The 23,598-nt window shown below is 31.2% G+C and overlaps 2 protein-coding genes across 3 annotated transcripts; both read left to right on the top strand.

Annotated features, from left to right (window-relative positions):
* The first annotated feature begins 1,452 nt into the window (after nt 1–1,452).
* On the top strand, nt 1,453–5,939 carry LOC131655330 (B3 domain-containing protein At3g19184-like). Its single transcript, XM_058925216.1, has 6 exons — nt 1,453–1,784; nt 1,871–1,914; nt 2,002–2,173; nt 4,400–4,606; nt 5,139–5,226; nt 5,659–5,939. Exons 1-5 carry the CDS (start codon nt 1,563–1,565, stop codon nt 5,178–5,180), a joined length of 687 nt encoding a protein of 228 aa, XP_058781199.1. The 5' UTR covers nt 1,453–1,562; the 3' UTR covers nt 5,181–5,226; nt 5,659–5,939.
* Nucleotides 5,940–16,348: 10,409 nt separating this feature from the next.
* LOC131660875 (probable protein phosphatase 2C 12) lies at nt 16,349–21,723 on the top strand. 2 transcript variants are annotated; one of them, XM_058930232.1, is made up of 10 exons: nt 16,349–16,586; nt 16,859–17,213; nt 17,925–18,096; nt 18,509–18,662; nt 18,755–18,818; nt 19,293–19,400; nt 20,276–20,401; nt 20,513–20,748; nt 20,838–21,037; nt 21,127–21,723. In XM_058930232.1, the coding sequence occupies exons 2-10, from the start codon at nt 16,884–16,886 to the stop codon at nt 21,150–21,152; spliced, it is 1,416 nt and encodes a 471-aa protein (XP_058786215.1). In that variant the 5' UTR covers nt 16,349–16,586; nt 16,859–16,883; the 3' UTR covers nt 21,153–21,723. The 2 variants fall into 2 exon arrangements, with proteins under 2 accessions (XP_058786215.1, XP_058786214.1); XM_058930231.1 differs by having other exon boundaries at nt 16,352–16,586; nt 16,760–17,213.
* Nucleotides 21,724–23,598: the final 1,875 nt, after the last annotated feature.

The following is a 23,598-nucleotide window of genomic DNA, read 5'->3' as shown; positions in this document are numbered from 1 at the left end:
GTCTGGCGCATTCACTTCCAATCAGTCCCAAACCTAGACAGTTTGGTAATTTACCTGAAAACATGGTTTTTCTTGTATATTTTTTTATCAAACATGGTTATTTTAATTTTTTTTTCTCAAATCTCAATCTCTCTCTAATTCTTTAAAAAAAAAAAAAAATCTCAATCTCTCTCATTCTTTTTTACTTCATACACTTACACAAATTTCAATAATACACTACTACACCTAAAAATTACATTTCACACTTTTTTGACACCCAAATTTAGATGTGAAAATATCAAAAAAAAATTAAATGGTATGTTTTTTAATTGAGTTAGTACATCTATTTTAAAGTTATATAGTTTTCTCTCTAATTTTTATTTTAAAGTTTAAAATTATAATTATAAAAAATTTAAGTAACGTGAATTTCAAAAGTGTAAAGTTATTTAAATAAATTAAGTTATTTATTATTATTTAAATTGCAAAAATAAATAATTTTTAAAATTAAAACTGAAATTTTTATGAGATTTTCTTTTAACATATTAGGATTATGTGCCACATTATTTAAAGGAAATTATATATAAATGTTGTTAAACTTTTATCAATCATTTTGTTTAACAATAGTATCAAATATTTTATTTTTTTTGAAAAAGGATATACAATAATTTTACATTGTCATTATTTTGTGTTCTACCAAATCACACTGATATTTTCAAACTAGTTGTGTGACATAACTGAATAATAAATTTATATTGAATAAGAACATAAAACTGTTTTTCATATTATCAGTGCACTAATTTTAATATCTTATTTTTTTACAAAAATTATTCAATAATTCGTGGACATCATCATAAGTTTTATAAAAAAATAATTTTATATATTTTAATTTATTTAATTATTTTATCAATCATTAATATTAGCAATAAAACTCCTAAAGTAAGATTGAAAAAAATATTGTTTAACAGAATATTTACACATATTATCAATTATATCTCACAATTATTCAAAAAAAAAATCATATCTCATGATTGAGTTTTATAGAAAGTCTTTTTATTCAATATTATATAAGAAAATACAAATCTTATACTTTAAGAATATATATTAAAAATTTAATATATAAACATTGTCTTAAAAACAATGCATTTAGTAATTTAAAATTCTAAAAATAACTTTTTTCACACAAAATTATTATTTTTGAAAATTTCTTAACATGTGATTTAAATTAAAACACATATACCTAAATTAACAAGACTCTTTTGTTACAAATGAATGAAATATAGAAATTAAATCAAGTATAGTAAAAAAATAAACATCGTCAAAAAAAATAAAAGTAAAACTATTTATATAAAGGGTTTAATGGTGATTCTCTTATATAAATAATACTATAACAAAATATTTTCAAATATTTGAAGCACTTAATTTTGCACTATATATAGCGCTTAGTGCGATACGAAACGCAACGGTCGACAAGCAAACCAACGCCATTTTATTTCTGCTCTGAGCAGAGGTTACTCAGACAGAGCACACGCAAACGAAAGCAGAGAAGTTTCAAATTTCACAAATTTCAATATTGTGAAATCAAAATGGTGGCTACATCTTATGAAGAGAGTCGCCGGAAAAGAATAGAAGAGAATCGGAAGAGGATGGAGGCTCTCAATCTCACTCAGCTTTCTCAATCCCTTCACAAATCATCTTCTCCCATTTCAAAACCCTCGCCGTCGAAGCCTCGCACCACGGAGAAGCAGCTTGTTGTTGTCAGAAGATCCGGGCGGGTCGCCAACTTGCCTGCTCCCGTTTACAAAGAAGTAACTAACCCTACCTATCTACTCTCATTACTTCTTTTCTTCCATTGATCTCACTCTCTCTAACCTAATTTTATTTTTTTCTACAGATTCTTGTTGATCGCGTTATAATACCTAGAAGTAGAAATTCAAGGTTTTTTTTCTCCTGAACTTTACATACGGAATATAATATTCTTTGCGGAGTTCAGATTTGTAATTTTATTTTAATTTTTTTTTTCAGTGGATGTAGTTATGATAAGTTCAGGGATTATTCGAAGCGTGTATATGCTTCAGATGAAGCTCGAGAGGAAGCATTGGTCAAGGCTGAGAAGTTGCAGTCCGAGTTAAACTCACCACATCCAATTTTTATCAAGACAATGCTCCAATCTCATGTCACTGGTGGATTCTGGCTGGTATTATTCATTCTGTTGAGTCATTTTTATATATTTTGTGTGCTTTTTGTTTTTGTTGATTCGGTTTCATTTTTTGGTGCTGCATTGCACTTGCATCATTGCAAATTCACAATTTGTTACAAGGTTATTCAAAAAGATGTATTTGTGAATTGTGTTGCTTGTTTTGATGTTAGTGTGTATGTTCAGTTTAAGCTACGTCCTTTCACAAAATGAGGTTTTGCCTGATTGGACGCACCTTTTCATTTTTATGTGTATAATTGCTGGTTTAGTTATTGTTTTTAATGCTAATCAAAGGAAGTTGTTGGGGTAGCTTCACCTCAGTTTATTAATTTAAGCTTATATGCGTTTTTTTTACTCAATGTTTGCAAGTATATTCTCTCTTTGGCTGTTACATATCAACCGTTACTCTTTTTTCAAGTTCCTTTGATAAAAAATGGATTACTCATTAAAACTAGCAATTAAAAGTGATAATATTAATTTTGAGGGTGAATGGATGTAATGTGATTGAATGTACTATTTAGATTATTGGAGAAATGAAATGAAACCTCTTGAAAATAAAACTGTGTCACAGATAAGATTACAACAATAAACAACCCAACTCAGTTTGTTTATCAAATAACATTTCAGTTTATAATGGTACCATGCTATTCAAATCGTGTATCACTATCACTACACAAACTCAAGTACTCTCTAACACAAGTGATCACAAACTCAAGTACTCTCTAACACAAGTGATCACGCGCGCGCGCACATACACACTTGCTCTATATTTATGAGAGGAGATTGACTTTCACTCATTACTGTGACTAGTGAGTATCTTTTATTTTCAATAAGGTTCATATCAATAATCTAGATACTCGAATTCACATTATATTTTGTTCCTTTTATTTTTATAATCTGCATTACTCTTTCTCAAGTGAAATTATTGCAATCGGGCTTTCCGGAATCAATGTGACTAGTGAGTAATAACTATCTTTTATTTTCAAGAAGTTTCATTTCATTTCTTCAATAATCTAGATACATGAATTCACATTATATTTTGTTCTTTTTATTTTAAGAATCTACATTACTCTTTCTCGAGTGAAAGAATCACAATCAAGCTTTCTGAAATCAATGTGACTAGTGAGTATTAACTATCTTTTATTTTTAAGAAGTTCCATTTCATTTCTTCTATAATCTAGCTACACAAATTCACATTATATTTTGTTCCTTTTATTTTAAAAATCTTCATTACTCTTTCTCGAGTGAAAGAATTACAATCGAGCTTTCCAAAACCAATTTTATTTTTCTCCACATTTGCAATCGAACTTTGAATATTTTGTCATTCAAAATTTTCATAATATAAGATGTAGTTTGAAATATTCATTTTATCAACATGGGAATTTTCTTCAATTTCTCGTGTATGTTTTTTTTAACAGATGTCTAATGTATGTTAGTAGGATTTTAAAACTAGTTATTGATAACATTAGGAGTCATATACAGAGAAAAATGTTCAACAAAAGCTTGTTTTGTGCTTACATTAAGACTGCTCAATACTGTTATGCGAGTACGATTGCATGATTATCTGTTCATGTTAGAAACTTTTATCAAAACCCACTTTTAGTAGATTATTTGCTTCCACTCCCATCATTTAGAGTAAGTAATTTTGACTGGCAATCAGTAGTGCTTTTAATGATAGAAATAGACATAAGATGTTGTTACGTAGTTGCTGAAATTTGGAATGATCTCACTTGATCATGCAAAGTCACATGTGAATTTGTCTGATTCTCTAGTCTTGGTGAAAAAATTGATGTATGAAACATGGAATCAGACTTTAGTCAATTTAAAATTAACTATATCAATAGTTATGACTCCAATCACTCCATAATGATTATGATGGTACAATGGATTAAAAACAAGTCAGTCACTTGCTAGTTATATTTCAACTGTTAATATATACCCCTTTCAATAGCTTACGATGTGCTTTGTTTGGGAAATCACACACAACTAAGATTTTAGAGGAACACTCTTCACAAAGGAAGCAAAGAATACATAAGAGTGGATATTTTTTCAAAACAATATCACTGTAGTAATGATTACTCCATCGATTTACTTTTTAATTTTAGAGCCTTGTACTTGTTTAATTAAACTACCCCTTTCAATTCAATATCACTGACAAACAACTAAAAATTCTACTGCCACATTTTATAATTGGTTGGTTAATCATTTTGCAATTCTTGACAACAGGGTCTTCCAGTTCATTTCTGCAGGAAAAACCTTCCAAAAAAGGACGAAGTGATGACTTTGATTGATGAGGATGGAAATGAGACTCCAGCTACATATTTGGCTCAAAAAACAGGACTTAGCGGTGGATGGAGAGGTTTTTCTATTGCTCATAAACTTGCTGACGGGGACGCTATAATTTTTGAATTAGTTAAACGCACTACATTTAAGGTGATTAAATTTTGATTTGTTTGCTCATTCATATGCCTTGGTGTTTAACACATTCACCACATTTATTATTTTATTCATGCTAATGGGCTGCACGAGAGCATTCATGAGTGTTAAGAAAAAGAAGATGAATGTTATATGCATGTGGCTAATAATGGAGTTCTTGACACCTTTTTAAATATTTATAATATATGTTTCATTTTTCAGCCCATGTGCTGTGTGCTGCTGTTACTAATCAGTGTACACCATTATAGATATTTCAAATGTTATGATGGGTTGTTAACTAAAATTAAAATTGGAAAAGAAATGTTGTAATTTTGACAATTTTTAAAAGTAATTACTTGTACAACATTCATTGGCAAGACCATTCAACCAAGACCATTGAACGTGAAATATATTTAATGAAATAAAAATTGCTGCTAAAATGCTAATGCAATTTATATGCTTTCTGAAACTGGAATTCATATAGTTAGCAATTTTGCTATTCCCCATATATTAATTATTGAATAATGTAGTTGTTAAACTTTTCTTTCAGGTGTACATTATTAGAGTGAATGGTCCTTCATTCAGAGGTTAAACAGCTTGAGTGAAACTGTAGTTGGAGATGGGAGGCAGTAATCTAGGTATTACTTTCTTGATGTACATTACAACAACAAATGCATTTTCATTATTATTAGAAATCCTTGAGTTTCTTGGTTGCTTCCCAAGCTTAGTGTTAGGTTAAACACACAAAGTAGTTCTGGCTTCATTCCAACTTTCCTATCACACCATGTCTTGTTGCTATGTGGTTGAAAAAAAAGTTCATATGAACATATGTGTAATCTTAAAGAGACATGTGGGTATTGTGTGTGGGGTTTCAAATTGATAGTTGGTTCCATTTTGTCATTATCGATGTTCTTATCCGCGTCTTGAGGTTGTGAAACGATACTTTATGTTTTTGTTATAATTTAATTCCAGATTTCTTCTAAGATACTGCCAGAGTGGCATGGGAGTGCAACATTTATTTTGTGCTCTCTCCTAAATGCCTTTATTTATTTATTTTTCTTGTGTTGCAGGTTCTAATATGCTCGTCCTGGATTCAGTTTTTGGTGTAATAGTTTGGTGTCTAACTTGTGTTTTTATGTCACCTATTTTGAGGTCCTACATGTGAAATGAACTCTTCTGCATATGTATAAATGAATGATTAGAGCTATTCCTTATGATCTTAAATATTTCTTTACTTTAAAAATCAATATTTGAAACGTAAATATATTCTTGTGTTGACTTGAAAAAATATCTAGCTGGCTTTGCCCCAGTTTCTGGCTAAACCAGGAGCACATACCATAGAAAAATCAGTCTGGGAGCACATGGGGTATATGGGTCAATAACGCGTCACATCATGTGCTTTCCTTCTAATCCAATTGAAATTCCTAAGTTGGGTAGATATATCAATATATCATACAATCATTAATGATTTTTGTACCCTTTTATACAATATCACCTCCAAACAAATTTACCTCCCTGAATTGGAATTGGATGTTAGTCAAGTTTCTGTTGTATTTTCTTGGACGACAAGTATAATAACTAAACTGTTATAGGAAAACAATTCATTATTGATTATGGCCATGATTGCTCAAAATAGCACATGTGATGGGGGGCTAGACGCGTATTTGGAATTGGATGTATATTTTTTTGATAGCAACACTTGCTTAGATGTGTCAGGTACAGCTTGGAAAAGCATGTAGCATCTCATCTCATACGTTTTCATAGTAGCAGCCACTCACTTCCTTTAGAGATTAGAGGTGGTAAAATGGGTCTGACTCGTCAGAAATGTCTCTTGTGCCCGCATTTTTTATACGATAGATGAATGTTTTAGACTTGTATTTTTTGATGTATATGTTCTGTCATGTTTTGTTTTTTTGCGGGTTTTTATGGGCGTAGTCGTTAACATAAACTTTCATATTTTTAGGCCTAAAATGTGTTGTGATAACGGGTCTATCCCATCGTAATTTATTTGCGGGATAATCAATGATACATGTCTGCACCATCAATTATGTTTGTCCCGTTATGTCTTATTTTTTACGACGTTTTGTTGGGCTGACTTATACGAGACGATCATCCCTGTTGAGGAGAGTTTTTCACTAGGGAGCATTGATACATAGTGTAGGATTAGGCAACTTTGTGAGAGACACACTACTGATTCACCTAAAACTTTAAGGTTTTTAGGTGGATAAGTAGTGTGTCTCTCACAAAGGTGCATAATCGTCAACTTTGTATCAATGCTTCCTAATAACTCCTCCAACAAATGATATCAGAGCCTTTAGTTCGATAAAGGGACCGACTAAACTAGTATCGAAATCCTCAAGAAAAAGTACCTTGTTGTCCAAAAAGAGGTAACGACACTAAAAGTGTAAGTGGGGGAACGTTGTGGACTTGTACTTGAGGGGGAGTGTTAGAATAATAATGTAAGTGTGAGTAAGTGGAGAAATAGTCTAACATTAAATAAAAATATGGTGACTGCATCAACTCTTATATTTTTATATTTGATTGATTTTTAGTGCTGATTAGGTTATCATCAATAACTAGTCCTTAGATTTAATTGTTTATTTGTTGTTGTCAACATTGCTCAAAATCTTTAGTTTGTCATGATTGTTATCATCCACGATAGCGTTAAAAATTGATATAATGTGTATGAGTTAAATAATGGGTATGCTATTTTATTTATCATTTTATAATGGGAGGTTATTTTGCCTCCTGTCATTTAGGATGAATTTTAAAAACAATCCTGTTAAAAAGTCAGCAAAATGAATGATGTGGCGTTGATACGTTAACTTTTACATATTTTTTTATTCTAAAAACACTATTTTTATTAGAGAAAAAGGATGATGCACTGACAGTGTAAAATATTTTTACACTGTCAACCAATCACCACTATGTATCCAATTAAATCACTCTTTTATTTAAAAAATAATTTAATGACATGACTAATTAATAACTTTCTATTGGATGACAGTGTAAAATTATTTTACATTGTCCGTGCATTATCTTTTCCACTTGGCTAGTACTTCTTTGTTTGAAGTGGTCAGAATTAAGAAAATCAAACAAAAGTTTAGCATTACCAAGATTCAAACCCAGCACATGCACGATAAGATAAAGGGGCACCTCCTTTTCCACTTTGCTAGTACTTCTTGTTGGGTTAATACCTATTTTGCCCCCTGCCATATGGTGTGTAGTTGAAAAACCCCTGCCAAAAAAAAGTTTTACTCGTAAAATTTCAGAAGTTTGATTTTGAATCTTTTTCACGCCACCTCATAAAAAAGTCTGATGTGGCAATTTTTTTTATTTTTTATTTTTATTTTTAATGACGTGGATGGCACAGGTGACATTTTTATTATTTTTTATTTATTTTAATTCCACTGGACATTTTTATTATTATTTTATTATTAATTTTAATGCCACATGTATTTATGCCCAGGGGGCTAAATATATATTAACACATTAGTTTATTGTTTATATGAATTAATATCTGTTTTTTAACTAAACTAAACTAATTAAATTAAAATTAAACTAAACTAATTAAAACTAAACTAAATTAATTAAATTAAAACAATTTATTAAAAGTAAACTAAATAAAATAAAACTAAGTTTAATTAAATTTAAACTAAACTAATTAAATTAAAACTGAATTAATTTAAATTAAACTAAATAAATTAAAACTAACTTAATTAAATTGAGTTAAAAAAACACATTTTAACGTAAAATTTATAAAACTAACTTAATCAACACATTTTAAAATTAAAAAACTAAACTAAATTAATATCATTATATTTTAATTTTATAAATTTAGTTTATTTTAATTTAGTTTTAATTTAATTAATTTCAGTTTAGTTTAATATATTTCTGTCTAGTTTAATTTATTTATTTTAATTCAGTTTTAGTTTATATTAATTTCATTTTATTTTAGTAAGTGTTTATAAAGTTTAATATATTTCAGTAAAGGTTGTAATATATTTCAGTTTATTTTATATGAATTTAATTTCAATTTAATATATTTAATTTATATTAATTTTTGTTTATTTTAATTTAGTTTATATTAATTTCAGCTTAATATATTAATTTATTTTAAAATTTACGTTAGTATATATATTAAATTAAACTCAGTAATAAAAATTAAAAACTTTGTGTAAGTGTTTAAATTAAATTAAACGTTACTTTAAAATTTAAATTAGTTTCAGTTTAACAAATATTTTAAAATTTAATATATTTCGGTAAATGTTGTAATATAAATGTTAAAAGTAAATAATTGACAACATAAATAAACAAAGCATACATTAGTTTTAATTAATTTAGTTTAATTTTAATTTAATTAGTTTAGTTTAGTTTGTTTTTAATTAGTTTAGTTTTAATTAACTTAGTTTTATTTAATTATTTTTGGTCAGTTCAGTTTTAAAAAACGTTTGAAATGTAAAGGTTGTGAGTTCAACTCCCGTTATCTGCAATTTTTTAGTATTTTATCATTTAAACCAATAATTCATATAAAATAAAAATCTCAACGTGGAATTAAAAATAATACTTAAATAAAATATCAATCCACTTAGGCATCCACATCAGAAAGAAGAAAAAAAACTACCACGTCACATTTTTGTTGACCAAATCTTTTGAGGGGCCAAAATGAAAGAATCTTTAAATGACAAGGATGAAATCTGTGTTTTTTTTTACATTGTTATTTTTGGGATTGACCTCAAATGATAGGAGGCAAAATGATGTTTAACTCTTTTATAATTTATAAGGAATAAGTCTACGGTAATGATGATTGGACGACACCCGGTTACCCCACACACCCTTCAATTTTTTTTTAAAAGTACAATTTTATTTTTGTTGATACAAAAGATTATTTTTTTTTACCGAAACAAACTTAATTCATTTCAATAAGCAATTGTTGTTCAATATAAGGAAGAATAATATTAAAAATTCTACGCCTAGTCTAAGAATTGACCGCTTTAGCTAAGCAATTGTTGTTCAATAAGCAATTTTTGTTCAGAATGTCCTAGTGGTCCACACACAAAGCAAAACTAACTGAGTTTCTCATACTTAAAGTTAACCACACACCACTCACCTCCTTTGTTCTTGACTTTGGTTCTTATCTTCAACGGTTGTCGGTCGTCTATTTTGACCCTCAATCTGCTGTACTGCCGCCAAAAGCTAGAATTGTTATTCTTGTCATACTCCACAAATGTGCCTACAAATTTGGCCATTGCTTTCCCCCTTCTCCAGCATCAATCCCGCCGGGAGATTATGAACCTATACCCAAAACTCCACATAAAAGAGGGGAATGTTTTCGATTTGGACCCCCACTCCCGCTCTTTCTATGATCAGCAAGTGACTGTCGAAAGTCCATGGACCTCCATTCAATGCCGCCTCCATATCAAGCTTATGGGCAAAGTGAAACAAGAAAAATACCTCCTTCGCTTGTTTAATTGTGACTCCCTTTAGCGGTCTCCACATATCCGCGACCCTCACCTTCATAGATCGAACATGTATAGGTCTATCATAAATAAACCTTCCCACCAAACACCAACGTAGATCACATGACTCCTCACTCTCATCCCCCACATCGAAGCAAAAACCTTCTTATTCTCCTTCCTCATTCATCGACAAACCTTCCATTGTAGGACTTGACATGCTCCTTAGAAATACAGATGATCAGACCGACCTTCAGGAATAAGAAAGCAGATGGGCTTCTTCAAAAGAGAAGAAATTCAAACCCTAGCAAAGACTAGGAAAACATAATTGTTGTCTTAAATTGAATTTTCATCTTAATTTTAAAATTGCTCACATTTTATAAAATTCAACAATTACATGTCGTTCACTACTATAAAAAAGAGTTTTTATTTCAATTTATTCCCTTCATAATTTACCTTTTTAAAATTCACTCAAAAAATGTTTGTGTTCTAAAAATTTGGTAGAAACTCATAGCATTGCCTAGTCAAAAAGTTTGGAATTCTACCAAGCATTTTAACTAAAGTAATAAATCTAGAATGTGTTTTAAACTAATTTTTGGAAAATTCAGCATGCAATCACATATAAATCATATTTATTAAAAATTAAGTATACTAGATTTTTCAAACACACTTATAAATCCGTTATAAATTCAATAAGCCTAATTATTTTTTAGCTACCTTTAATGCCTACAAATAAAAAAAAGAAATTATTCCTTTTGCAATTTACCTTTCTAAAATTTACTCCCAAAACTTTTGTAATTCTAAAATTTACTCCCAAAACTTTTGTAAATTTCAAAAATTTAGTAGAAACTTATAGCATTGGCACATCAAAAAGTTTGGAATTTTGTAGCTGACATTGTAGGCAAAGTAGGAAATTCAATATGTGTGTTTAATCTAGTTTTAGTTTTTGAAAAATTTGGCATGCAATTGCATATAGATCGAATTTATTAAAAAATTTGTGTACCAAAATTTTCATGTTCGGAAATCCGATAAACTTAATTATGTTCTTTTAAATGATCTTAATCCCTACAACTTTTGAAAAAAAAAAAAAAACAATTTTATTCCTTTTACAACTTACCTTTCTAAATTTTTTTCCAAATTTTGTAACTTTCAAAATTTGGATAGACACTCGTAGTATTTGCTAATTGAAAAGTTTGGAATTGGAGCCGGCATTTTCGATAAAATAATACATTTAGTATGTGTGTTAATCGAATTTTTGAAAAATTTGGCATGCAATTGCATATAAATCAAATTATTGAAAATTCGGTATACCAGGTATCTTTTTTTGGATCAAACTAGCTATCTTAATCCCTACATTTTTTTAAAAAGATTCAATTTTATTCCTTTTTACAATTTGCCTTTTTAAATTTTTTTTCCAAAACTTTTGTATCTTCCAAAAATTTGGTAGAAACTCATATTATTGACTGGTTGAAAAGTTTGAAATTGTATCTAATATTTTAAGTAAAGTAATAAATTTAGTATGTGTTTCAATCGAGTTTTTGGATAATTTTGGCATGCAATCGCATATAAATTGAATTTTTTTCAACTCACTCATAAATCTGATAAGCTTAATTCTATTTCTTAGTTACCTTATATGAATGAAGATGGGAATGATGGAGGTCCAAAAAAATTTGCATAGTGCGGCACCACTATAGAGGTATGTTTTACTAGTATTTTTTTTTATCAATTGAATTTTATAAACTTATTTATTTCTATTATTAATTTATTTTATCTTATATTTGGTAGATATTTTTGACCCAGACATAATTATTATATTGGGCACAAAATGTTGTCACCAACATGATATTATTGTAGTTATCATTCATTATGATACAACAAATGGGTTATGATAGAAAAGGTTTTCCAACTATTTTATCAAACTAGGGTTTAACCATTGAAATAAACACAAAACAAGAAAACATAAAATTCTGAAATATGATTATCTACCATTTCATTGAACAACAGCACTATAAATACATAACAAGTGTGCTGGGTCAGAATATGGGCCAGGCCCAATTGAAGAAAATTAAACATATAACAACTAGGCATACTAATAAAAGTCTTAAAACATTTTAATTTGGAACATAATCTTTCATTCATGTGGGTTGATCTCTAATTCGTATGAGCCTTCTATCAGGTCAAGAGGCAGGTGCGACAAGCTAATGCTTAGTTGTGAGAGGGGGAAATTATAAGAGCGCCAAAAATTCAACAGTCACTTGTAGTAAAAGGGTCAAGTGCCATTTTAGTTGAAATCAATGCCAAGTGGTGGTGGTTGGATCATAAAGGTTAGATGTGATATTCACAACCATGATTTATCAAAGACTTTTAACGACTATTATATACTCATTCATTTAAAACCAAAGGAACGAAAATTGTAAATGATATGTCAAAGTATTATATGACGCCGATGTTCATAATGGGTACATTGAAAGATCATAATCTTTAAAATCTAACACGTATCACGCAACTGTACAAAACAAGATATATATATATATATATATATATATATATATATATATATATATATATATATATATATATATATTATTCAGTGAAGCTTCTAATATGTCTCATTTGATTTTGATCTTTGACACCACATATAGAACCAACAGGTATTGGATTCCACCACTTGAGATTGCGGGTGTTACATCAACACAGTTGACATACTCTGTTGAGTTTACTTTCTTGGAACAGAAATGGGGAGCCAATTTCATATGGGCACTCGAGAAGTTGAAGAAGTTGTTCATGTTATGATGAGTGATGGAGAACTTGATTTGATGAATATCATTGAAGTTGTTTTCCTAACCCCAGCCCATATTTTATGTACTTATCATGTTATGAAAAACATTGGGGAAAAAGAAAGGTGCCTGTTGAGGAGAATAAATAAGAAATACTCTTGTATTTGTGGAAAAATAACGTATTTAAAATGAATGGCTGAGTATGAGCGGCACTTGCAACATTTTGACCAAGATGTGTTGAAATCCCTTTCTTACAGTCTACTAGGCTTAAATGACACATATACTTGGCAATAAGTTTGAGCTCAAGACCGAAGAATATGCAAGAACAATGTGGCTTATAATTCCCCATTACGAAACTAAAGATACCATCGAGGTGGATGCAACACTTGCAAGATCAACAAATGATATTTTGAGAATGATGACACGTCCCAACACCCTAGTGATGATGATAAAATTATGTTATGTTAGATTTATGTCTTGTTATGTTATGTTTATGTTTATGTTAATAAAAAATAGCCTACTGGATATTTTTTAACAATCTGGTACACTTGCACTATATACCAGATTTTAAAGAAAAGTTGGGGCCATCCCCGTTCCCATATTGTAGTTTTTTGAAAATTTAGTGCCACCCTTATTAAATTTCAGATTTCTCCAAAAACCAAACCCAAAACTTTTAATATCCATTTTAATAAATATCCAAACAATTGCATAGAATTCATGCATGATTGTCGAATATGTGTGTCTAGATCACATTGATAGTTTCTGTTAACTATAATGCATAAAAACTTGTATAATTTGACGTGTTTAGTTCATTGTAGTTCACAATGCAAAACATTAAACTCGTACCGATAACCAATCAAAATAAACTCTAAACTAGCCGCAATTTACTTCGTCAAGTAGACTCATTCCCATTTGTTTAAGATTAATGTCGATGTTATACTGTTTGATATGAAAGAACAACTAAACCGTTGTCTCAACAACCACGATATAAGAAGGATAATCAGTGTTGAGTGCCATCGTTAACTAACTTAGATGAATGTATTTTGTTTACCAATATACAATTTCTAAATGACGATGATGTGTTTTGTTCACCAATATATAATTTCTAAATGACGATGATGTGACAATCATATTTTTAATATCTGACCAATATCATTCCTTGGAATAAATCTAGTTAGACATTATCTTGATAAGATTTGTTCAAGCTTGTTTGCTTTCAAAACGTTTTATGAAATCATGACGTGTATGATCAAATATAATGAAATAAATATTTTCTCTCTTCCATGTTTTTTTTTATTTAATCAATATTTTTAATTCATATTAATGAATTGTTGTTGATGTTTGATGTTGTTGAATTTAATTTAATTTACTAGAGTATTTATGTTTAATATTTGTACTTTGTGTGTTCATAACACCTTTAAATTTTAGAAAACACTTCAAAATTCACTTAAGATTGATTTTGGGTGGTAAAGTGGGCGGTCTGCGCCGTTTATGTTCGTCTTTTTTAAGCTCGTTCAAAAGTGGGGCAGGACGGGGTGAACCAACTTAGATGCCCGAGCTCAAAAGTTAAGTCCGTCCCGTTTTATAATAAGTTGGCTGGTTTGCGGGCCGGACCGCTAATCTTTTTTTTTGTTTGAGTTACTATTTTAATTACAATTTTTTAAATAATTTATTACTTTATTTACAAACTTTTATACTTGATTTTTTTATTCCATATTGCATTACTTTCCAAACAATAACTCAGATTTAAGAGTCATTAGACAATAAAATATTTAAAAGTCGTAGTATTTTACTAAACAATGATAAAAAAAAAGTTTACTATTTTATTACTTTTCAAATTTTTTAATTCATATCTTATAAATAAATGGTTTTCATAGTCGTAATTCGCATCACTATCACTATGAAAACAAGTTTTTTAATTTATGGTGACATTAGACGTAAGCATTCAAATTCCACTTTTTTTATCAATAAAGAGAAAAAAAAGCGAGTGATTCGAGCTTCTTAATGCATTGTCAAATTTTTATTTAAAATAAAAAATATTTAACAAAAAATTTGTTGGCAAAATCCATCTAACATGTTTTTAAGCAGTTTTAATTGGTCCGTTCAATTAAAAAATGGTGGATCAAATGAAGTGGTTGAGCAGACCCGACCCCTTCCACTACCCTTGTTTAAAATCCTAAAATAAAAAAAAGCAAATTCTTTAGTACTTTTTGTTTTAATTGAATATTGGTAATTTTAGTGATAATTGATTTAAAAATTTAAAATTTTTAAAGATAAAATAATATTAAAAAATTATATAACATTGAATAATTAGAATAAGATATCAATAATGAAAATATTCATTTTTAAAAAAACTTCAAAGTAGGATAATTTTTCTGAAGATTAACACAATGGATTCACTAAATTGTCATTATTTGGTCCAACATCTCTCTCAATTGTGATGACAACGAGGGGTCCAATTTAATTAAAAAATGACAAAAGCTTTAAACTCATCTTGAACACGATGCCAAAGCTTGTTCACCTTGATCCAAGAAAAGTTCGGTGCCAACATTGGATATTGACAAAAATTCTCGTGTCTTACTGTACTTCCTCCGTCCTACAATGAATGACCTAGTCCACCATTTCACACAGATTAAAAAAAGTGGTTAAAAGTAGAAGAGAGAAAATAATATTTTTACTATAATACCCTTATTATATATTGGGAATAATGAAACTTTTAATAATTAGAGGATAGAATTGGAAAAAATTTATTGAAGATTGAAATGGATCACTTATTTTGGAACATCATTTTATTCCAAATGAGTCGCTATTGTGGGACGGAGGGAGTAGTACTCCACTTAACTTTTTTGTCAAATAAAAATAAAATAAATTAATTTGTGGTATAAATATTCATGAATATAAATGGAATGAATACAAGAAAGAAAATCAAATGTGCAAACATTTATGTAACAATTTTGCCATACAAACTTCTGTACCCGCTGCGAGTGGAGTGTGGACACGCCCATTCGAAAGCGGCACGGCACTCGTTTGTCTTAGGCAATAACCGATGATTGCGGGTATTCCAAATCAACGAGGTTTTGGTCGGAACAATAATAAATTACTCATAAAGTGAATCCAACCCAAACTATAATAGTCACATTCTCAGACTTTACAACAAGGATCAAGAATTTATTCTCATTCTCACCCTTTCGCTAGTATTTTATCTGAGATGATGAGCCAATCACCTCGTTGTATGGATAAGGAGGAACCAAAAAAGAAAATGTAGGACCAATTAATTCTCTTCTCTCATTGTTGAATTTAGATATCCAATGCTACCAGTACCACCACTGTAGTTTTTACATAGACTAGACTTGACAAGGTGTTGAATGTTTTTTTGCTTTTTAAAGTAAGTAAAAAATTACTGTTAATATAAAGTCCAAAATTAAATCATCTTTAGTGAAGAAAAATGCAAACAAAAATAAAAACATTGATATTGACCGGGCCCTACGGTAACTTGGTGCCTCCAAAAAATAGCTTGCGCCGAGCTACGAAACGCTGCGTTTTGACCAACTCATTCTCTCTTTCTCTCTCTTTATTTACGTTTTTTTGGGGCGAGAAAAAAAATGAACGTTCCCTCTTTCGTTCATTCATTCATTTCTTCTGCTTCTCTCTCTACGATGCAAGTTTTGCAGAACGCCGGGATCCACGTTTTTCATCAACCGCATTTCAACGAATCTCAAATCTTTCGCGCCTGATTGCTACTCTCTTTTTTTCTTCCATTTTCAAGTAACTTCTCTTTCATTTCCTTATATAATTTAACTAACTATCTCATTAATTACCATAGCCTTATTTTAATTTACTTTGCATTATATTATACATTGCGATCTATTTTTTCATAATGTGCTAGTTAATTTAATGTTTATGATCGTTGATTTGTTTGATTTGTTTTTCTATTTTAGGATTTTGTTGTAACTTGTAACCTACCAAGAGTGGAGGATTATTAAATTCAAGCAGAGATTGTTGTTGTTGTGTTTGATATTGGTTGTGTTTATTTGAAGAAATTGAGGTTGATTAGAGGGAACAATGTCTAGTCGGAATGAACGCCAACACCAACATCAACATCAAAACCAGCACCAGCACCAGCACCAGCACCAGCACCAGCACCAGCACCAGCACCAGCACCAACACCAACATCAAAATCAACATCAACATCAAAATCAACATCAACACCATACCGTTCCTCTTGCAGTGCTTTTGAAGCGTGAATTGGCGAACGAAAAAGTCGAGAAATCGGATTTGGTTGTTGTGTATAGCCAAGCTAGCGAGAACAAGAAAGGAGAGGATTTCACGTTGATAAAGACCGAACGACAAAGAGTGGTTGCAGATGGGGTTTCTACATATTCTGTTTTTGGGGTATGCTTTTTGAATTATAATTTGATGGATTGTTTATGTTATTCAGAGGCATCAAATGTCAATGTGTTTCTTTTGGGTTTTATTTTACATATGATCTTTGCATGAGATGATGATTGAGAAAAGTATATGATTTGGGCGAGAAAAAAAGCAGCTGAACTATGTTGTGCATGTTTTTCGGTTGGCTGAGTTTGGTAAAATCATGGTGGCACACGGGCACCATGATTTTGTAGACGCTCAAAGCATAGTTTTCTTTTATCAAAATCTGTGTGAATCGGTCAAACTTGTTGAGTTACAAAGGGTTGGCCTGTTGGGGAATGCCTGGGTCCTGAGAGTGTGCTTCTCTCAATGTCTGAGGTTCGAATCCTGTTGGGTGCCAACAATTTCTCTGTTGGGTCAGTTCGTACATAACTTTGTTCTGGCTTTAAATGGGCCACTGCAAGTGGATGGTGGGATTAATCCCCTTGGACTCTAAGCAATGGTTTTCATGTTATAGTTTTGTTTTATGAATGCTTTCTGTTTGGATGTATTTGTAAGATAATGAACTTCGGTTTCATCCTAATTCACTTTTATTAGTTGGATACCATGAATAATGGTAGCCTTTTATGTTGCGAATGCAAAGTTATGACTCAGTGATACCATACTTTTCTTTACTTGGTTTCTATTTTTGTATTCCTTTTTGCATTTGCATTTTCTGATGCAGAAAATTTACAGCTATTTGATGGACACAATGGATCTGCTGCTGCTGTTTATACCAAGGAGAATCTTCTGAACAATGTTTTAAGTGCCATTCCCCCAGATCTCAACAGAGATGAGTGGGTAGCAGCATTGCCGAGGGCTTTGGTTGCTGGCTTTGTAAAAACTGATAAAGATTTTCAACAAAAAGGTATGATTTATTACATGTTGTTTCTTCTCTTGCCTACTGAATACTGAATAGAATGGTTTCATATGAATAACATAACAATATTATCAAAGTAATTTATTCCCAATTCTCAGAGTAGAAAAGTTAAAAGAATAAAGGGACAAAAACCAGCAGATGCATACTGAACGGCAGTATTTTAACCTTGATTATAATTTTCTAAATTCTGTTGGTATTCTATTTCTCGCAGCGTTTATTTTTTTTACCTATCTAATTGCGCATGTCAAAATAAAAATAAGTAGTGATTTGCATTTTCTGCAGCTTGAGCTTAACATACCATCTGAGCCATGATTGATAATTCCTGTACTTCTGAAATATAAATTTTTCATCCTTATTTTTTTCTTGATGTGTTTGTTGATATGCATATATTATCTTACAGCAAAAACATCAGGAACAACGGTAACCTTTGTGATTATAGAAGGATGGGTTATAACAGTTGCATCAGTTGGTGATTCCCGTTGCATACTTGAACCTTCTGAAGGTGGGATTCATTACTTGTCAGCAGATCATCGACTAGACACCAATGAAGAGGAGTAAGTTTTTACTGGAATGTTTTTATGAACATCTGTCTGGAATTGCTCCATTACATTGTAGTGAAGTCTCATCATTTCATTTCTTTAATCAGGAGGGCGCGCATCACTTCTAGTGGGGGTGAAGTTGGTCGGCTAAATACAGGTGGAGGTGCAGAGGTACATTTACATTAAACTTTATCTATTTTTATCTGATGGTATTGACTACCTATATAGGCTTCAACAGTAATCCCCCAAGAAAATACAGCCTAAACTGTGACCACTTAAAATTAAAACAACAAAGCAATGGCTTGTAGAATGGATTTGATGCCTTTAGTAATACTATTTTTATTTCAGAAGGATTTTAGGTTAATCGTACTTTGGAGAATCAAGAGGCAAAATGATTGACTCTACTATGCTGCTAGTCATAGGATTGTGTCTTTTCACTTAAAATTACTCATCACATAGGCCTTGGTCATTACATTTTATGATATCTTAAGAAAACGTTTTCCCTTTTACGCTTTTGATATTGTATTGTACTGGCTATATTTGATAATCTTTTAGATTATCTCCTGTTGTGATTCTTTAGTATTTTTTTAGCAGTAATTTGTATGTGTCAAATTTATTTGCCTGACTGGGTTAATGGCTGCATAGGTTGGCCCGTTGAGATGTTGGCCTGGTGGCCTGTGTCTTTCTCGATCCATTGGTGATATGGATGTTGGTGAATTTATTGTCCCTGTACCATATGTAAAGCAAGTGAAGGTTGGTCAATGCTTTCCTTGCACATTGCCATTGTTTCTGAATTTTACTTTATTGTATATAAGTACTCTATCTAGTTAAGTTTATTTTTATATTTGTTTTAATCTCTGTATCAAAGGCACATATATGGCCAGTTTGTTTCAATTTTAAAAAAATGGATTTTTTCTTTGTATTTTTGAAAATAGATTTTCTAAAACCGTTTTTCAAAATATTACAAATTTTTTTATATTCGTTTTTTCTAAAATGAAACACTTAATTTGACATCCTATAACATAAACATACATAATTGAAGACCAAAACTTAGTCAAAATCATAATTTTTTCAAAAAGTTGTATTTCAAAAATGATTTTTATGAAAATCTATTTGAAATAGCTTCAAAATTAAGTGATTTTTTAAAATTTTGATATCCAAATTTTTTCCCCATAAATAGATGAAATACCTAAAATCACATTTTAAGAATAACTACTCAAACAAAATTTTTATTTGAACCTTTTATAAAAAATTTCTTTGTAAAAATTTTTTGCACAAAATTTGGTAACACTATAAAAATCATTTTTAAAAAAAGCCAAAACAAACGGGCCCATAGTTTCTCTACAGCATGATTTTTCTACCCTTTTAAAATGGTTTTTCATAAGATTGACTAATTCCTTTTTAAAAGGCCTTTTGTTTTCAAAACTAATGAGTACCCTTGAACAGTAATTTGATGAAATAAATATGGAAGTATTTTAATGGAAAACGAAGTAGCTGTGTAAAAGTAATTTAATATTTGATAGGATGTTCTAATTACTTTTAAACCATTTTCCCTGGGAATTCACAAGACATTTTTTGTCTTGATTGTTCTAATCCCTTGTTTCCCCCTTTTGTTTTGGTTTATACAGATATCCACTTCTGGAGGAAGACTTATTATCTGCAGTGATGGAGTCTGGGATGCTCTATCTGCCGAAGCTGTCCTTGATTGTTGTCGTGGCATGTCAGCGGAGGCTGCAGCACCACATATTGTAAAAGTATGCTCAACAGACATCTTTTGAAGAATTTTTTAATATTCTAATTTCACCTTGTCACTTTGTGGATTATCTTATTTCTACCGTTTATTCATGTCCTTTTTCTTTCTGTAGGAATCTTTGCAAGCAAAGGGACTTAGGGATGACACAACCTGCATCGTGGTTGATATATTACCGCAGGAGAAGCCACCTACTTCTGCACCAACACAAAAGAGACCGGTAAAAGGAATGTTGAAGGCCATTTTTCGGAAAAAGTCCTCTGAGCCATCTTCATATATTGAAAAAGAATACGTTGAGCCAGATATGGTACGGGAATTATACGAGGAAGGATCTGCCATGCTTTCAGAAAGGTTTGGTTTTGTTTTTAGTGTCATTAATTTTTGCAGCTGGCTCTCTAGTTGTCTCTCTTGACATGGAAACATCTTTGTCTGAGCTGCAGGTTTGAAACAAAATATCCGCTCTGCAACATGTTCAAGTTATTCATGTGTGCAGTATGTCAAGTAGAGATTAAACCCGGGGAGGGCATTTCAGTACACGAGGGTGCGCCTAACCAAGGGAAACCGCGCCCCTGGGATGGACCTTTCCTATGCTCAAGTTGCCAAGAAAAGAAAGAAGCCATGGAAGGGAAACGAACATCAGGTTTTTGATAAACTCTTCCTCATTTATATGAATTGATGTCATGAGATACTCATGTCCATAATTTAATTCCCTTAATCTATTGCTTTCAGATCGACATAGCAGGGGAAGTGACTAATGAATTATCATGTACATATGCATTTTGAGAGTGACAAAGGTTGTTCATATAACGCGGAGGTCAAATTTCAAAGCAACTGTGACTCCCTTTATTACCTCGGGGGTTTCTCGGAATATGGATTCATTTTGAAATCTTCTCAGATTGTTCATACGGATTTTCATGTGTTTTTCAATGAATCAGAGACATGAGAGACTAACAATAGCAGTCTGTTACAAGATTTATATGAATTGAAGAGTCGAATATGAACCACCCAAGAGTGGCGAAATGTTCTGATAAAAGATGGAATGCGCAACAGGGCATCGGAGGCGATTCATTCTTTTTCTTATCTTTTTTTGTTGTTTCTGGATGTATATCTGTTCATTTGTATACAGGTCTTTTCAAATCGTGAAATGGAAGTACCCTTGTTGTGTATTATGCTATAGGAAGTTTATCTAGACATCATAGATCAATTCCACTAAAACTATAGTAGATTAGACATATGTTCAGCCTTCTGAATGAGTTCTTGTAGTATTCAATGTTGTTAGTAAAATTAGAAAGATTGATTCAATTGATAAAACAATTAGTGTAAGAACCAATTAGTGTAAGAACCACTACGATGCATGAATATATACATTTTCTACAAATGTATTCTATTGTAATTTTCAAAGCAAAGCTTTTATAGGCCATTCTTTGTTTTAATCATGAACATGCACTTTTAGGCTGTGTATGTTTACATGAGATTTGCAGTTATCCTTTGCCTTATTTTTTATAGGTCATGAATCTTTTCATCGAATATACAGTAGGGGTGGCAAAATGGGCCCGGCCTGCGGGGAAAGTCCGTTTTACACGCACTTTTTCGCGGGGCGGGAGAAGGTTTTAGGCCCGCTCCGCTCCACTTTGTTTTTTTGCGGGCATGGGATTTTTCATACAATTTTACTATTTTTAGGCATAAAAGGTTCAATGTCCGCGGGCTTTTTTCGCTCCGCCGTCACTTTTTTGCGGGGCGGGGCAAGGTTTTAGACACGCACTCTCTAATATGCCCGCGCTGCCCCACCCCGTTTTTTCGCGGACTTTTGCGGGGCGGGCCTTAACGGGGCGAATATGCCCGTTTGCCACCCCTAATAAACAGCATGTTATATTGTATATTTTTCCATGATTATAGCGTATGTGCCATATTGGATTTTTACATGTCATACACATTATTACGTGTTATCCTACACCACCATGAAAAGTCCAAGAGTGTTCTTAAAATCTAGAGATGTATATCGGGACACATTTATTTTAGTAATTTCTCATACCAAATTGAAGAGGCATTTCTTGTAAGATATTGAGAGACATTGAGATCAACCATGTGAAAATAACACTACGGAGAGAAGGTTTATTAATTACATAAACTAATCATTACTTAACATTTATCTTTTACTTTATTGCATAAGATTTAATTCTTTCCAATATCCCACGTATTCAAAACCAAAAAAAAATCCCATTAGAAAAACCATTTACAATATGTGCTTTTATCATCTTACCTTGAAAATGTACAAGTTATCACTAAATCCTTATAAACTTTGAATTTTTTTTTGAGAACCTATTTTTTTTATACGCATGCCTTTTCATTGGGAAGCTCAATCTCTTTTCCATTATGCATTTTATATATTGGTGTGCTTCAGACTTAAAATTTTTCATTCTCTTTGCCTCTCTTCCCATAAAACCCATAAAATTCTCTGCATTCCAAGGCATGTAAATCTCTTCATTCTACTTAACGATGTAAATCTCTTCATATCTATCAAATTTCGTAAGAATTTCCTTTGGTATCAAAACGAAAAATTCGAGAACGCAAGGTAGCGTCTTTTGTGAAAAAAAACAAACATCACCATCACAAAAATTAACCATCTCATTCAACTACCATAGTCCGCTTCAATTCAACAACAAATCAAAAAGAAAAAGCGAAGAAACATAAAAACAATGCTTGAAAGTAGAAAAGGAAAGAAGAAAAGGGAAAATTCACATGATAAAGTAGTCGCAACGCCTCCATCGGGAATCATCGTTCCCGTTGCGCCACCACCACTATGCAGATCCATTCGAAGCACAACAGGCCGTTGTCGCCCCTCTAGATTGCAATTCAAAACGCAGTGATAGATTTAAGTAGGAATAATGATTTATGAATTTTGGGCTTTGTATCGTGAAATTTAGATTCAATGAGCTTAGCAAGTCTAATGGCTTGTGAGATTGAGGTTGGGTGATGAGTGGCCATTTCATTACGTATTTCCAACTTCAAACCAGAAATAAAACAATTCAGAATTGCATCTTGAGGTAGTCCGATAACTTAATTGCCAAGTTTCACAAACTTTGTATGGTAATCCACAACTAAACCCTCTTGTTTTAATTTAAACAATTCAACCTGATGGTTATCATAAGTAGAAGGCCCAAATCGTAATTTTAATGTTCTAATTAAGGAAAATCAATCTGT

This window comes from Vicia villosa, linkage group LG3, assembly GCF_029867415.1.
Source record: "Vicia villosa cultivar HV-30 ecotype Madison, WI linkage group LG3, Vvil1.0, whole genome shotgun sequence".
In the NCBI taxonomy this organism is placed as follows: domain Eukaryota; kingdom Viridiplantae; phylum Streptophyta; class Magnoliopsida; order Fabales; family Fabaceae; genus Vicia; species Vicia villosa.
This window is presented reverse-complemented; position numbering and strand designations above follow the sequence as displayed.

Bases quoted from the DNA above. Each gene is read 5' to 3' on its own strand.
- LOC131655330 (XM_058925216.1), top strand. From the start codon at position 1,563: ATGGTGGCTACATCTTATGAAGAGAGTCGCCGGAAAAGAATAGAAGAG. The intron at 1,915-2,001 runs GTTTTTTTTCTC...TTTTTTTTTCAG, and splicing joins CCTAGAAGTAGAAATTCAAG to TGGATGTAGTTATGATAAGT. The intron at 2,174-4,399 runs GTATTATTCATT...TCTTGACAACAG, and splicing joins TCACTGGTGGATTCTGGCTG to GGTCTTCCAGTTCATTTCTG.
- LOC131660875 (XM_058930232.1), top strand. From the start codon at position 16,884: ATGTCTAGTCGGAATGAACGCCAACACCAACATCAACATCAAAACCAG. The intron at 18,819-19,292 runs GTACATTTACAT...ATGGCTGCATAG, and splicing joins ATACAGGTGGAGGTGCAGAG to GTTGGCCCGTTGAGATGTTG. The intron at 20,749-20,837 runs GTTTGGTTTTGT...TCTGAGCTGCAG, and splicing joins TCTGCCATGCTTTCAGAAAG to GTTTGAAACAAAATATCCGC.